This window comes from Solanum pennellii, chromosome 10, assembly GCF_001406875.1.
Source record: "Solanum pennellii chromosome 10, SPENNV200".
Lineage (NCBI taxonomy): Eukaryota > Viridiplantae > Streptophyta > Magnoliopsida > Solanales > Solanaceae > Solanum > Solanum pennellii.
Window position 1 is genome coordinate 1,069,962 of NC_028646.1, and position 15,022 is coordinate 1,084,983.

A 15,022-nucleotide genomic window follows, 5' to 3' on the forward strand; every position below is an offset into this window, starting at 1 on the left:
TAGGAGTTTAGTAAAACGAAAGAAATTTCAAACAAAAGGATAAAAAATCTTTTATAGGAAAAAAGAGAAAATAAAGCAATCCGAGAGCTCTATCAATCCGTTGTTCATCGACAACATCCTTTGTGCGTCCTCCAAACCACAGGAGCGCCTAGAGCCCATAGGAGTAAAGCTCATTTTCCTTTCAAGGCAAAACAACACGTAAAAAAGGGCAGACTCGAATACCACCATCATAAAATAGAATCAAATAGTAAAAAAAAAACATGACAAATTTTAGTGATGAGAACTTAATCCAACACACCAAATCATTAGATTCATTTTTTATAACAAAACAATGATAGGAAAGGATAAATATTCATTACTTGAGGGAAATGTGAGTGCACATTCACTAGTTATGGCCTGATAAACAATTTTACACAATCCCATTTATGAGGGAACTAAGAGCTTATAAACAAACTGGAACAAACCATCCAAGAATCATGGAGGCTATGGAACCAAAATTTCCATTAACAATGCCCAAAACTCGAGCACATTACACGATTTTAGCTGAGTAACTTGCAATGGCTAGTGTGCTGGTAAACAAGGCCTAACAAATGTTTGATCGTTTGTGAATGAAAGCGTCCAACATCAAGCCAGTCAATGCAAATGACACCTCTGTCTAGCATTTTAGCGAGACTTTCATCATGCTGAATTCTCGTGAAGCAGCACATACTCTCGGCTGCAAATTTTTCCATCAACACATTAATGCAAAATCTAGGAGTGTAAATAAAGTATCAAGCGCAAACTCATTCAGGCAAAGAGTGTAAATGAAAGAATATAGAAAACAATCTAATTCAAACTGATGTGATCAAACTCCAAAATCATATTAAGTTCTGTGAAATTGCATTTATGATAAAATTAGCAATTGGAGTCCATGATGTTGATGGAAATCGATATGAAATGAAGTACGCAATGACAAGGGTTTAAAATTAAAAGAAAAAGAATAGCAAGAAGATTGAAGCATAGCTCAGAAAACAGAAACTTATCCAGACAATCATAACTTTTAGAAGATAAAAATGAAGCATGTAAATTCAAGCAACTGATAAAGTTGGTGAAAGCAACTTACCTACTATTACCAAACTTAAGGGTATCCTTTTCAAATAGTTCATAGTATCTCTCAGGCTCAATCCGGTTTTCCTATAAATAAAAGTGAGGGTCATTGAGCCATATGGAAACCAATCATTACACAACCTTCTACGCAAAGAGACGAGAAATGCAAATCATGACTCACATTAATGAAAGTACCATTAGTGCTTCCAAGATCCATTACGTATGGCCTATATAGACCCATTAAACAAGCAATTGTCAGTGAGGTATATGTAGAGATATGTCACAAACTTGCACCGAACAACTGAGCACCACAGTCTCACCTTACTTGCTTTGATGAAGTACCGTCGGGTTTGTCCTTCTCAACTTGCCTATAATCCAAATGACCAAAAAATAAAAGGTCAAATGAACTGTAAAATACTGAAGTTGAATGAATCAGTACTTAAGATTATATTGTACCGGTACTGGAGGACAGCATGTTGCTTGCTGCAAGATGGGTGATCTGTGGGAACGTCTGCAACCCTCCTTTCTCTCCCAAAAAGATAACAGCTTTGGCGATGAACATATAGAGGATCTATAACACATGGAAAATTCATTATCTAGATCATTTTCCATCACCACTAAATATCCAAGAGGGGAGTGAGATAAGAGTAAAGGACAGTAACCCAATGGAGGGAACTAAGTGATGCCACCATTACAATATTCATACAGAAGTTGATTTCTTTTTTTTTCTTTTTTTGGAGGGGGGGTGGGGATGTGTGGATGTTGAAACCAATCGAATATGCAGACAGATTGAAGGAAGATAAATTCTTGATTTACAGAGAACTGCACCAAATGAATAATATAAGATATAGTACCTCCATTTAGAATGTCACAGATTCCATCTTGATCCTGACAAATCCACTTTAACGATTTAAAATTAAAAGTCCATAGCACCCACCCTCACTAACATCCATATATCACAAGCTTAATGTTTTTCCAGCTCGACAAAACATGTTCAGCCAACATATTTCGGGTCAATTAGACATCCTCTCCTGTAGTTACTATGTAACTGTGTCATGCTCCCATCTAGTTTAAGAAATGTAAGACTACCCTTCTACTTTAACATGTGGCTATAGTATAGCAAAGCTTTTTATGGTATGATAATAAGGACCAAGACATTGGCGACTCCAGAGTTCTTCTTTACCCTTATTTCTCAAGGAAGGGAAAATTGTAAGATCATGGAAAGTCACGACCTTAGACATATTATATAATTGGATAAAATGCATTAATCAGTTTACAAAAATACAAGAAAAGACATATAAAAGAAAGTCATCGGGGTGATTGGGTCGATTTGTTCAAAAAAATATACCATCCTATGCAACTCCTAGCAAATACAGGCTTCTGGAAATATACAAACTAAGAGGAGGATCATTTAGTTTCATTAAACTACTGGGTATGTCATGTAGTTCTGTCATATCTCATCTTTAAAGACAAGCAAAATTCAGCTAGGACGTTGAACTTGACATAAATCTACGACTACCACTTGAATTAAGAGGCAGTATCAGGTGTAATGGATGTCATGTATAGGGTTATGTTTTTACCAACCACATTATAAAGAACAAAGCTATATCAGTAGGCAGTCCGCCAAAAAAAGGAATGCATGTCCTTGGTAGGTGCACATGATACTTATAATGATTAATGCATCTCAATAAGCAGGCTTCCCACCACTATATCAAATAAATAGAAAGAAGCACATGTAGTCAAATTTGCACAAGTACAATGTGATAGTTACTGGCGAAGGACACCACAATTTGTGAATATGCATAGAAGACATTTGTTGTATTTTAATATTACAAGATGTACTAAAATAAAATTATAAAAAGAAATGGAGCCATTTATGGAGCAATTTATAAAAAAGATACACTATGACGTAAGAATGAATAAATAGAAGGATCAAGAAAATTTACCATTAAGGACTTCACCACCCTTAAAAACATACAAGCGCCATCTTATGTCGGGTTTTCTAGCATCTGGTGGCTCATTGAAGAGAAGTGTTATGCCTGGCATGGAACAGCATACAATGAGGAAAGGTAGATATAATACAGAGGTGTATTCTCTTTGTTAGTTGACAAACACGAAACCAAGATATGTCTTATGTCCTCTCATGCTCGAAGGGCAAAATATCCTATAGTACACAAGTTCTTCATTTTCTTTCCAACCGTTTCTCTTTAAGGACATCCATAGTGTATCTTAACAGTTAAGATCATGTTAGCAGTAATATGATCAATCCAAACCTTATTAAGTTTTGAGGGGATCAAGCTTGTAATGTTACACAGTGGTGAGGCCTAGAGCAACCCACGCTCGAAAGCCTCATGGGCTCACTTGATAGAACTTCATACATACAGCAAAATATAGCTTTGACTTTCATTAATTTGTTGGAAGCAAGGCATATACATCAAGATTATGCAAGTTTAGCACCAAAACCCACTTCAAAATCAATATGTATAGTCTTTCCATACCATACAGCAAATAATGATTTTGTAGAATATAAATGAACTTTTCTTAGGAAAAATGAATGAATTAATAACTTCCCTTTGGTTCAGAAAATATTCTCCAAAGCCATGAAGCCCATTAAGGTAGAGTTGTTTACCAGCTTCAGATCTTTTTATGAGATTACAGGAATAAGCTCCCTGAGCAGATTACCCAAAAATCCACTGAAAGTTTGAATGTACTAACTCTCGGGAGAGAAATGTAATATAACTTGCAAAAGAAGTGTGCAATAAGAATGTAAACTCATTCATCAATTTAAAGACTTAAGCAACTTAGTTACTAGCCATTACCTCTTACTCGATTAGTTTCTGCTGCAAGCTTTCCAGAGAGCTCAAACGAAGGCTTATCCTGTACATCATAGCACCAATAACTAATATTACTACAATCGTCAAATAAAGCTACTAATCAGAACGCAGTAAGATAAACATATCTGCAAAAAAACAATCAGTTAAAGTGTGAATAAACATAGATTATCGTCACCCCTACATAAGAAAGGACTCCCTTTTTCTTTGTAATTTAAAACAAAAATGAAGGAAATAGTGGGTCTAAATTTAATGTAATGAAACTCAAGGTAATTTGCGAAGAAATAATACTTTATTTTTAGCTTCCAAGGCCTCCTCAGCTTCCATCATTTTAGATAAGGAGTCATCTTCACCATTCCTGCACAAGCAAAATAATACTTATTAGCAATTCAGCTTCTATATTTTTCATAAAATTTCAAGTCTATATGCAAGCACATCATGAAAACAAACCAAATGTTTACGAATTAGAAATCTTTGCACCAACTTAAACTCTTAAAGAGAGAGCCAAACTTTGGCAGTAAGCAGCAGCATCCATACAACAAAATCACTATATTGTCCCGCTAAGCACAGTACATTATGGCTTAAAGAAATTTCAGAATCAATTTCTCTATGGGGACATATGTGAAGTAGTAAATTGAAAAGTCACATGACTAATGAGATTATAGAGCTAAGTGCCTAGTATATGTTAACATTAATTCATTACTACCGTCCATCACCAGTACAACAGGAAACAGGACCCTGAGATTTACTGCCCAAATTCACATTGTTTAACAGACTAGTACAAATATTTAAACTCCTTTCAACTAAGATTCATGTAAGCTTTCTACAAAGGAAACATTCCAGTATGTTGGGAATATTTGTTGCACCATTCACCAGGATTCAAAAGTTAAATTCATCAGATAATGTAAATTTAATACATGAAAATATGTAATTCAGTAATTGTGATGCTTTCTCCTCCAGACTAACCTTGCAGACACATAACAATTTATTTAACCTTTTTTCTATTAAAACAAATATAATTGTGCTAACTCCTTGACTGCAAGTAAAATTATTCATAAGAGGGATTTGAGCAAGTCTAAGCCCATCTTGCTCAAACAAGCATGAGAAAAATGATAATTTACTCCAGAGTGTTCAGAGTTCATCAAAGCATGTGTGTGTGTCCCTTCCAATGACATCATCACAGCAAAAAAAGAAAAGTATTATCAACTAAATCTACTCAATTAATACTCTGATCAAGAGATAAGGCAGCAACTCACCTGAGTTCATCTCTCGTTAAGTTTGTTACCTGCAAACAGAAGCACCCAATAAGAACTCAATTTTAAAACTAAAGTGAAGTGTAAGCTGTCTTATTATACGGATGCATCAATAAAATGATAAATCTTTCCTGAAGTTGCATAGGGGTCTTTCATGTGTAAGACCTAGATAGTAGATAAACTCGTACAGAAATTAGGCATGGCATGTTATTGCAGTTCAGAACCTACAAATATTTTCTGCCATATTGTTCAGGTGGATAAGTACAGCAATTTTAGTTTTTTAAACATCTCATCCATTTGAATGTATTTGCCTGACCAACATATTATTTACAAAGGTACTCGAAAAAGAGAAAAAGAGAAAAAAGGAACCTAAATCATTGTTCAAGAGCAGAGGAAACCTCAAGAAGATTAAGTACAAGAGAATATTAGATAAACATCAACCATATTTTCTGGCTTTAAATCTTTAATTATTACCCTGCTTTCCCAGTCTAAAACTGGAGACTAATAAAATGCAAGGAAAACTCAGTAGTGAATGTCAAAGGAGCATAATTAGTTTTTAAGGTTAATCATAGGCAAATGAAATGCAGGCATGGTTTGTCTCATATAAATAAAGGTTACTTAATGCGATCGAATATCACCAGACACCTCAGAATGTGCTCTACTATCAGCTGGTACAGGTGATCTCGATCTGTGCCGACTTCTATGCTGACGTTCTGAAGGTGAAGCTGATCGACCATTTCTCGACTTATACGATCCATTATCTTTTGAGTCCTTTCCTGATTTTCTCTCTCTCTTTTCGATTTGCATCACTCTATCAGAATCCTTATGTGCCGCCCTATCACTAGCTCTCCCATGGTTTTTTTCAGCCTCCCGCTCCCTCGACTTCTCTACAGCTTCTCGATCTGCTCTCCTTAGTCTCTTTGTTCGTGGTGAGGGTGAACGAGATTCAGGTAACATTCTGTCAGAATCCTTTTCTCTATGTGTAGCCCTATCACTAGCTCTCCCATGATTTTTTTCAGGCTCCCGTTCCCTTGGCTTTTCTTCAGCTTCTCGTTCTGCTCTTCTTAGTCTTTTTGTTCGTGGTGAGGGTGAGCGAGATTCAGGCAACATTTTGTCAGAATCCTTTTCCCTATATGTAGCTCTATCATTAGATCTCCTGTGATTCTTCTCCGGATCCCGCTCCCTCAATTTTTCTTCAGTCTCTCGTTCTGCTCTCCTCAGTCTTTTTGTTCGTGGTGAGGGTGAGCGTGGTTCAGGAGACTGCAACTTGGCACGTTTAGGAGACCTGGCTCGGCCTGAAGATTTCTCTCCCTGTAACAACTTTGAATCCGGAGACCTTGACTTAGCTCGTTTGAAGGACTTCATGCGACTTGAGGGTTTCTCTCTGACTGGGGAGTGAGATGCAGGGGAGATTGATTTTCTGCGCTTTGGGGATTTATTTCGACTAGAAGGCTTCTCTCGAGCAGGTGAAAGAGGAACAGGAGATCTTGACCTTGCACGTCTTGAAGGCTTCTCTGCTACAGCTGAACTTGCAGCATGTGAACTCCTTTTATGAGCAGGTGACCTTTCCCTGCGTGAAGGGCTCCTCCTGCGAGGAGATCCACGACCCCTGGCAGGTGATCTAGAGACGCTGCGCCCCATTATAGAGGTCGACTGGGCAGATGAATCTTGGCAAAAACTAAAAAAATATAGGATTAATACCCCAGAAACACCCAGAAGCAAAATCAAATCAAAATTATTTGACAAGAAGTACAAAAACCATCACTCTTTCAGACACCCTATCCATTTCAAGCAATTAAACAACAAAAATACTAATTCTTTAACACTGTTAAGTTTTTGAAAGAACTAACACACATGCACAAATTACATTTTGCACAATATGCTTTCATATCCTGAACAAATATCACACTCCTTTTGTTTTGATTTACATGATACTCATACACTATGTAACTTTCACTACTTTTCAAGCTTCATTTTTGTATTTTGATGCCACTTCTTCCCTAACAAACAACATCGCACCATTATTCTAATAAGTTCTTCTACAACCACTTGATAAAACAGCGACAACATCGTCAATGTAATCCCACAAACTGGGTCTGAGTAGGATAGGATGTTGGCTTTGTTTGACTATCCCTACATCAATATCATTTCTTATTGATTGTATTTCATTATAAAATATTACTAGGGGGAGGGGATACTACATTGTTTTCCACCTTATGTGAAAGGTGAAACAATAGATACCTACTTCAAGATTATATATGTTTTATGACAACCATACTTCAAGATTATATATGTACAAGAGATAATTATAACAAATTTACATATTATTGATGAAATTCAAATAGAATCAATTTATAAGGAGAAAAGTAAGACAAATTTTTTTTAGTCAAACTCAAATTAAGTAACAATGCTTTTAAGTTTAGGATTGACAAATCTATTGTATATTTCCTAAAACTTTAATCTGAAGGAGCTCTCACTCCAAAATACTTCATAATCATCACAAATTCGCATATCTGAAACGATCAATATTCTAACCTCAATAAATGAAATTTTTTTATAAAAACATATCAATGCGTTACAATTTCAGCTCCATAACCTCACGGAAATAAAACAAACGTAAAGTACTTACTTCTCTTTGAAAATTTAAGCCTCATATAACTAATGCACGTGTGCGCAAGCCAATTTCTTTACATTCAATTTAATCAAATTTTCATGATAAATAATAATGTTAGAGTTTCCGAGTATAGAATGTACACAGATTTTATCCTTACATTTTGAGTACATAGAGTTTGTTTCCAATAAAAACTCAACTCAAATGAGCTTTAATCACATCATAAAAGATCAACAACAACAACATTGCCAATGTTAAGAGATTCCTACCTTTTGAGTCGATAGAGTTTGTTTCCAATAAAAACTCAACTCAAATGAGCTTAATCACATGATAAAACAACAACAACAACAACATTGCCAGTGTATATGATAACCAAATTGCAAAAATTACATCGATTATGAAAACCGAAGTTAATAAAAATGAAATGCTAAAAAGTAATTCATTAGCTAATTGCTTGTATGAAGATTGCATACATGTATAGTTGTTCATAAGCACAAAATGTAGAGTTTTACCTTAAGCTGAAGAGGATTAGGGTTTGCCGCGCATTGAAAAGTTGGAAGAAAAAAAAAAACTCAGAAACCAGAAGAGTAAAGGATAGTGATGAATGAAAATCTCGGATCTTCGGGTTTTTGGGCTTTAGCTTCCAATGGGCCTAAGCCACTTTATGTAACATGTTGGGCTTTGAATATTATTCAAAAAAATAAAAATAGAAATTTATTCGGAAAAATACGCGGATAAACAAACATATATAATTTGCAATCAGAAATTACCTGAAAAATTAGGGTTTTTTGAGAGAGACCATTTATATATCGGATAAGTGTCGAGCAAAATAGAGAGAAAGTAAATTAGAGAGAAAAATTAATGGAAAAATTACATAAATTAATACATTTTTAAAAGTAATTACTGATTTTAACGATACTTTTTGTTTATTACCATTTATAGCAATATTGTGATAAATATGTAACATGTACTAAAACTGAATTATTTATGTAAATATATTTGAATTATAATTGTTTTTGAAATATATTATGTTTGTTTGATAAAAAACTGTCACATTGTATTATAAGTGTATTAAAATGTGTGATAAATGTATTATCCGTATTAAAACTTGTATTATATTTGAATAATAAATTTATCTTTGTAATATGTATTAAACTTGTATTATAGATGAATTAAAAATGGTCAAGTGAAAAAAAAATACTATTGCTATAAATGGTAAATATTTTTTTATTATAGTATATTTTTTAAAATGTATTAATTTTAAAAAATATTTAAAAAATTTAATTTTAAAATCGCTAAATAAGTGGTCAATTTTGAACACAAAAGTGGATGACAATGATGACAATGATATTTTGGAGCCAATAGATGGATGAAGGGTAATTTTGTACCATTTCTAATACTTCGAGGGTATTTTAGGTCATTTTCCGTATTTCAAAAAACAATTATAATTCATATACATTGCATACATAATTCACTTTTTGTTATAAACAATTTGTATTATAGTGAATGTCTAATTATGTAGAGTCTTTGTAGTATATGGTTAGGAATCATACTTGGGGACCAAGTAAGGTTTTCCCTATAAATAAAGGGTTTTCCTTCGTTGTAAATAAGATTTGTGAAAGATCTATATATCCTGAATATGCTATGAATAAGAGATCTTTTCTCTTCTCCCTAATTTCTTCTTCTTCTAAATTTACATAGTTTCATAACACTTTTAATTTATATTGCAGATTTTACATAATATTGCTATAAATGATAATAAAAAAAATTGTTAAAATCAGTAATTATTTATAAAAAATGTACCAATTTATGTAATTTTTCCGCTACGAATCGTCATTAGCGAAATGTAGCTACGAAGTTTAATTAAATTAATTTAGTGGCTATTTGTGAAACTTTCTCAATTTATTTTACTTTATTTTGAAGAGCGTTATATGTACATAATACGTTGCTGAGCATTTTTTTTCTCAATCCAGTCATCTCGAATCATCTATTAATGATCTCAAAATTTAGTTTTTGATATATTGTTCAATTGAACAATTCATATTTATGGCACGTCGATTTTTAAAATTGAGTTTAAGATAAAAGGAAAATGAAAACAATGAAGAAATGGAAAATTGAGAAAAGGAAGTTATTAAAGAAGAAAATGTTAAATTTTCATTCACTTGCAATTAAAAAAGATGTCAAATTGTCTTAGTAAAAATTGGATTATTAATTAGATACATTATATCATTTATTGTTGATATGTAATCTCATGCATCTATAATATCAAGGATAAAACTGTATTAGAAATCTGGATACAACCTACGAGTACAACTACTATAAAAGATAAAATAAATGAAGAATGAGAAAAAATAAAATATCTCGTTTGATTGAGGATAAATTATTCTATGATTAATTACCTCGAGATAAATTATTTCAAGATAATTATCACACCATAAATAAGAAATAAAAATAACATAACGATAATCTCAAAATAACCAATCACGGAACAAATTATCCTTTAATTTGACATAAGTCATTCTAAAATTAAATTCGATATTTATTATTTCTTATCCTATTGTCAAACTAGCATTAAATTTTTCAATAAAATAAAATACACTTGTTTAATACAAGAATATTTTAAATTTTAATTTCAAAATCTATAAATAAATCTAAAAGTTAAATTAGCATTGAATCAAAATGAGCCACGTATTCATAAAATTCCATGGTGTCCACCCACCACCCCTATTTAAAACACCAAAAGTAAAATTCAATTTTTATTTAAACTTTTCATCCAAACATGGCCTTCTCCTCCACCGTATCTCCGAAACATTGCCGCCTTTCCTCCGCCGCTTCCTCCTCCTCCAACTTTCCTAAATTCCAAATACCCCTCAAACTCAACAAAATTACACCTTGCCACTCCTCATCCTCGAAGTTTCCTCCTTCCATTGTTTGTGTTCTTACAGAAAAGCAATCAATGGCGGCTCAGGCGGTTGATGAACCGGCGGCTATTCAACGTCCCGATTCGTTCGGACGTTTCGGAAAATTTGGGGGAAAATACGTGCCTGAAACTCTAATGCACGCACTTGATGAGCTCGAGACAGCTTTCAAATCACTCGCTACCGATGAAGCTTTTCAGGTTCTCGGAAATGAACTTTGTTTTAATTTGCATAAATTTCAAATTGATGATTGTAGTAGTATTGAAATGTAGATTTTCAGGTTCTAGAAGTTTATTTTTGTTTCTATTGATTTTTGTTGCATAAATTTACGAATTGGTGATTTGATTTCATTTGCCTTACAAGACAAATTGTTAAGTAGTATTGAAATGAAATGGTTCAGATAGAGTGGAAAGGTGGGATGGATAAGTGTAGTTTAATATTGATTGGTGATATTTGATATCATTTACTTGGTTGTTATTATTGTAAACTTAATTATACTTAAACCCTGCATTCTATCAATGAATATGTTAGTGAAGTTGAACAGGAGACGTCTGGTTGATTGTGCAATGAATAGGAATAGTTTCAGGAATTAGTGTTTTGATATCAAAAAACCAGTTTCAGGATTTAGTGCTGTATCATTAGATCTTCCCCCTTTTTCTAGATAGGGGATCCTTAACTAGCTTGGGATTGGGAGAAAGAAGTGGTATGCATCTAGCAGTCTCTCTTGCATTTTTGTAAAGAGTCTGCTCTCACATCTGGAATGGAGACCTATAGATCAGCAAAAGAGCAGCTTTACCATTGTGCCAAAGCTTGCTCTCATTATTGTTGCTAAAAAGAAAAGTAAGCTACATATAAGCTGTAAGGAATCTCTTAATGGTGTGAGTCCTTTTGGGAAAAACCACGCAGGCTTGACCCAATGCGGACAATATCATCACCATGTTAAGAGTATTTGTGGGATGGTTTAGCCCAACAATTATCTGGTCTGAGAACCGGGGCAATGTGTGCCCTATATTCCTCTTAAACTGTTAGTCCATCAAGTCATCAGCCTTGATTAACAAAGTAAGCTGATAATGTTGTATATGAGTCTTTTTACCTCTGGAATATATGGACCCATGTAAGGCTGAGTATTCAATGGCAATTGCAATTTCCTTTCTTCAATAGTTTTGTTTCCCTGAACTGGTATTTTATGTGGTGAGCTTGAAACAGAAGGTATATTGCTATGACAAGAGAAGCTTCTCAAGCATAGCAGTTACCAAATTACAAGATGGGAAACCTTTGTTGGATTCTTAACACCGTTCAAGTCTACTGAAAAAAGCAATTTTTGTCATGGCCTTTTCTTTTCGTAAACAACTCTCTTTTTGTTCTTTTTTCAATCCTGTTCGTCGTGAAGGCCTGTGATGTCCCATATAAAATGTCTAATTCTTTTAACTGATTTCTGTTGTCTGCAGAAAGAGCTAGATGGAATATTAAGAGATTATGTAGGCAGAGAGAGTCCCCTTTATTTTGCAGAGCGACTTACTGAGCACTACAAACGTACGAATGGTGAAGGGCCACTGATCTACTTGAAAAGGGAGGATCTTAACCACACTGGTGCCCACAAAATTAATAATGCGGTTGCCCAAGCTTTGCTTGCCAAGCGCTTGGGCAAGAAACGCATCATTGCTGAGACGGGGGCAGGTCAGCATGGTGTTGCCACTGCTACTGTTTGTGCTCGTTTTGGTTTGGAATGCATTATCTATATGGGTGCGCAAGATATGGAGAGACAAGCACTAAACGTCTTCAGAATGCGCCTGCTTGGAGCTGAGGTTTGTTTCCTACATTATGAGTTATGTGTTTGTTTTAGCTTGCTTAATAGAGAACATGTAAAGTATGCAAATAATTTATGGACCAACTCTGTTGTTCCATGGTATTTCATCAGTGTCATGTTGCTGTTTATATTGTGTGATGACTTCGACATATTCACTTAGATGTATTTTCTCTATGCATACATATGTGTGTATCCCAAATTGAATGGCAACCTTTCCTTTTTAGTCTGTCCCACATTAATGTTCATTTTCCTCATAAAAAGTACTTTTCTAACATGTTATACTAATAAAGGAGGAGGAAACATAAGCTAATAAGGAAATATTATTTGCTTTTTCAAAGCTACTCTCTTATATTTTCTGAAAAAGAGGGAGCATCTGACATCTTCTCCCAACCAATATAAAACAATTTGATTCTACAACTCCTATAATCAATAACCGAGTCTATTGAACTAGGAAATTCAATTTTGTTCGAAGGGAGTACATTCTTTGTTGCATTTGATGCTTATTGAAATTCTGATGTGGTAAGTGCACTCCATAGTTTCAGTAACCAAAAGTTTAAGTTCCCAATACTGTAAATGGGAGGAACTAGTATACGATAAATTGAGTTTGATGTAGAGCATATCATGTGGATGGTTATCGATATTGATAAGGATATGGTGGTCCTTTTTTAAAATCCATGAATGAGCCTTATAGATACAAATGCAAGGAAGAAATCTCCCTGGAAATTGCATTCTGCAACAGTTGTGGAATCCCAAGTGTGTTAGCTGGGACTTATCTGAAGGACGTACAAATATTTACATAGTATCAATAAAAATGCAAAGAAGTATTTTATCAGACGGTTACTTTTGGCTTCATTTCTTCCTCTTTGGTACCCGTCTAACTAACTATGGCTTCTCTATTTAACAGGGATGATCAGAGTCTCAAAGAGTATCAGACCAGTTTTTATAATTTGATAAAAAAGAATAATATCAAACCATTTTTCTATCGAGTTGCTGGCATTTCTTGACTACATTTTCCATAATTTACATGCAGGTTAGAGCAGTTCACTCTGGGACTGCTACACTCAAGGATGCCACTTCAGAGGCTATAAGGGATTGGGTTACAAATGTTGAGACAACTCATTACATACTTGGATCTGTTGCAGGCCCACATCCGTACCCCATGATGGTAAGAGACTTCCATGCAGTGATTGGCAAAGAAACAAGGAAGCAAGCATTGGAAAAATGGGGTGGGAAACCAGACGTGCTTGTCGCATGTATTGGTGGAGGCTCAAATGCTATGGGACTGTTCCATGAGTTTGTTGATGATGAAGATGTTAGGTTGATTGGGGTAGAAGCTGCCGGTTTTGGTGTTGATAGTGGAAAACATGCTGCAACTTTGACAAAGGGAGAGGTTGGAGTACTGCATGGAGCTATGAGCTACCTGCTGCAAGATGAAGATGGACAAATAGTTGAGCCCCATTCTATTAGCGCTGGGTAATACTTCTTTTTTCGGTCATGGAAGTGTCTTATTTGTTAGTTTTAGCAGGTCATTCGATAGCAGATCTTTACATCTCACCGGTCCGTTTTTCATTTCTCTTTTCTTCTCCTCCTTATGACTTGCCAGACTGGATTACCCTGGAGTTGGGCCAGAGCATAGCTTTTTGAAAGACTTAGGACGGGCAGAGTATTATAGCATTACTGATGAGGAGGCTTTAGAAGGTGACTGTTGACTTCTCTAATAATTCCTGATTCTAATCTTGGTTTCTGCTTCGGTTGCATTTGAATTCACTCGTTTTAGACTTCATCTTACAATTAAGTCAAAGTAACACAAAATGGCTTGCACATGGTTTTTGCCTATGTTGCTTGGACCCTCCAGAATGTTGTTGCACCGCACCCGTGTTGGATCCTCCAAAGATGCACAACTTTAGAGGATCCGACACACACCTAACGACATAGGTTTTAACTTTCATCATTGCATCTTCCTGTAATGTTTTAAGTTTCACTAAAGTTCTCTTCCTGTGTCGATCTTCATTTGCAGCCTTCAAGCGATTGTCTCGGTTAGAGGGCATTATTCCTGCACTGGAAACATCTCATGCACTGGCTTACTTGGAGAAGTTGTGCCCTACTCTACCCAATGGAACTAGGGTGGTGCTTAACTGCAGTGGCAGAGGAGATAAAGATGTTCAGACAGCTATTAAGTATTTGAAGGTTTAATTTGAATCCCTTTTGGATTCGTTTTGTACTTTAGGTAACTGAGTGAAACAAATTTGTTGTATTGGTAAAAAAATATGCCCATTCTGATGAATAAAACATTTTTCTTGTAAGTTTTTATTGGATCTGCTTGTTCGAAAACCCTCCTTTATCCCAACTTGAAATATGAACAAGCTTACAAAGATGGAGTTGTCAATATTTGTCTTTGTAAAATTTTATTTTGTTTTACATGTTTAAAAACTCTCTGTGGTACCACACTGTTGATGCTGAAACAGACAAATTTATTGCAAGTCTTTTCTGTATTCAAGGTAGGCTATTTCGTCCTA

At 34.7% G+C, this 15,022-nt stretch overlaps 2 protein-coding genes across 2 annotated transcripts; one reads left to right on the forward strand and one right to left on the reverse strand.

Moving 5' to 3' along the window:
* Nucleotides 1-351: 351 nt before the first annotated feature.
* Nucleotides 352-8,406, reverse strand: LOC107002665 (FHA domain-containing protein DDL). Its single transcript, XM_015200790.2, has 11 exons — nt 8,294-8,406; nt 5,816-6,848; nt 5,174-5,202; nt 4,209-4,275; nt 3,906-3,963; nt 3,033-3,125; nt 1,543-1,657; nt 1,407-1,454; nt 1,268-1,313; nt 1,103-1,173; nt 352-715 (listed from the first exon to the last, which is right to left on the reverse strand). The coding sequence occupies exons 2-11, from the start codon at nt 6,809-6,811 to the stop codon at nt 679-681; spliced, it is 1,560 nt and encodes a 519-aa protein (XP_015056276.1). The 5' UTR covers nt 6,812-6,848; nt 8,294-8,406; the 3' UTR covers nt 352-678.
* A 2,140-nt stretch (nt 8,407-10,546) lies between these two features.
* On the forward strand, nt 10,547-14,892 carry LOC107002507 (tryptophan synthase beta chain 1). The gene is made up of 5 exons (XM_015200560.1): nt 10,547-10,899; nt 12,148-12,504; nt 13,537-13,979; nt 14,110-14,204; nt 14,524-14,892. Exons 1-5 carry the CDS (start codon nt 10,561-10,563, stop codon nt 14,697-14,699), a joined length of 1,410 nt encoding a protein of 469 aa, XP_015056046.1. The 5' UTR covers nt 10,547-10,560; the 3' UTR covers nt 14,700-14,892.
* The last annotated feature ends 130 nt before the right edge of the window (nt 14,893-15,022 follow it).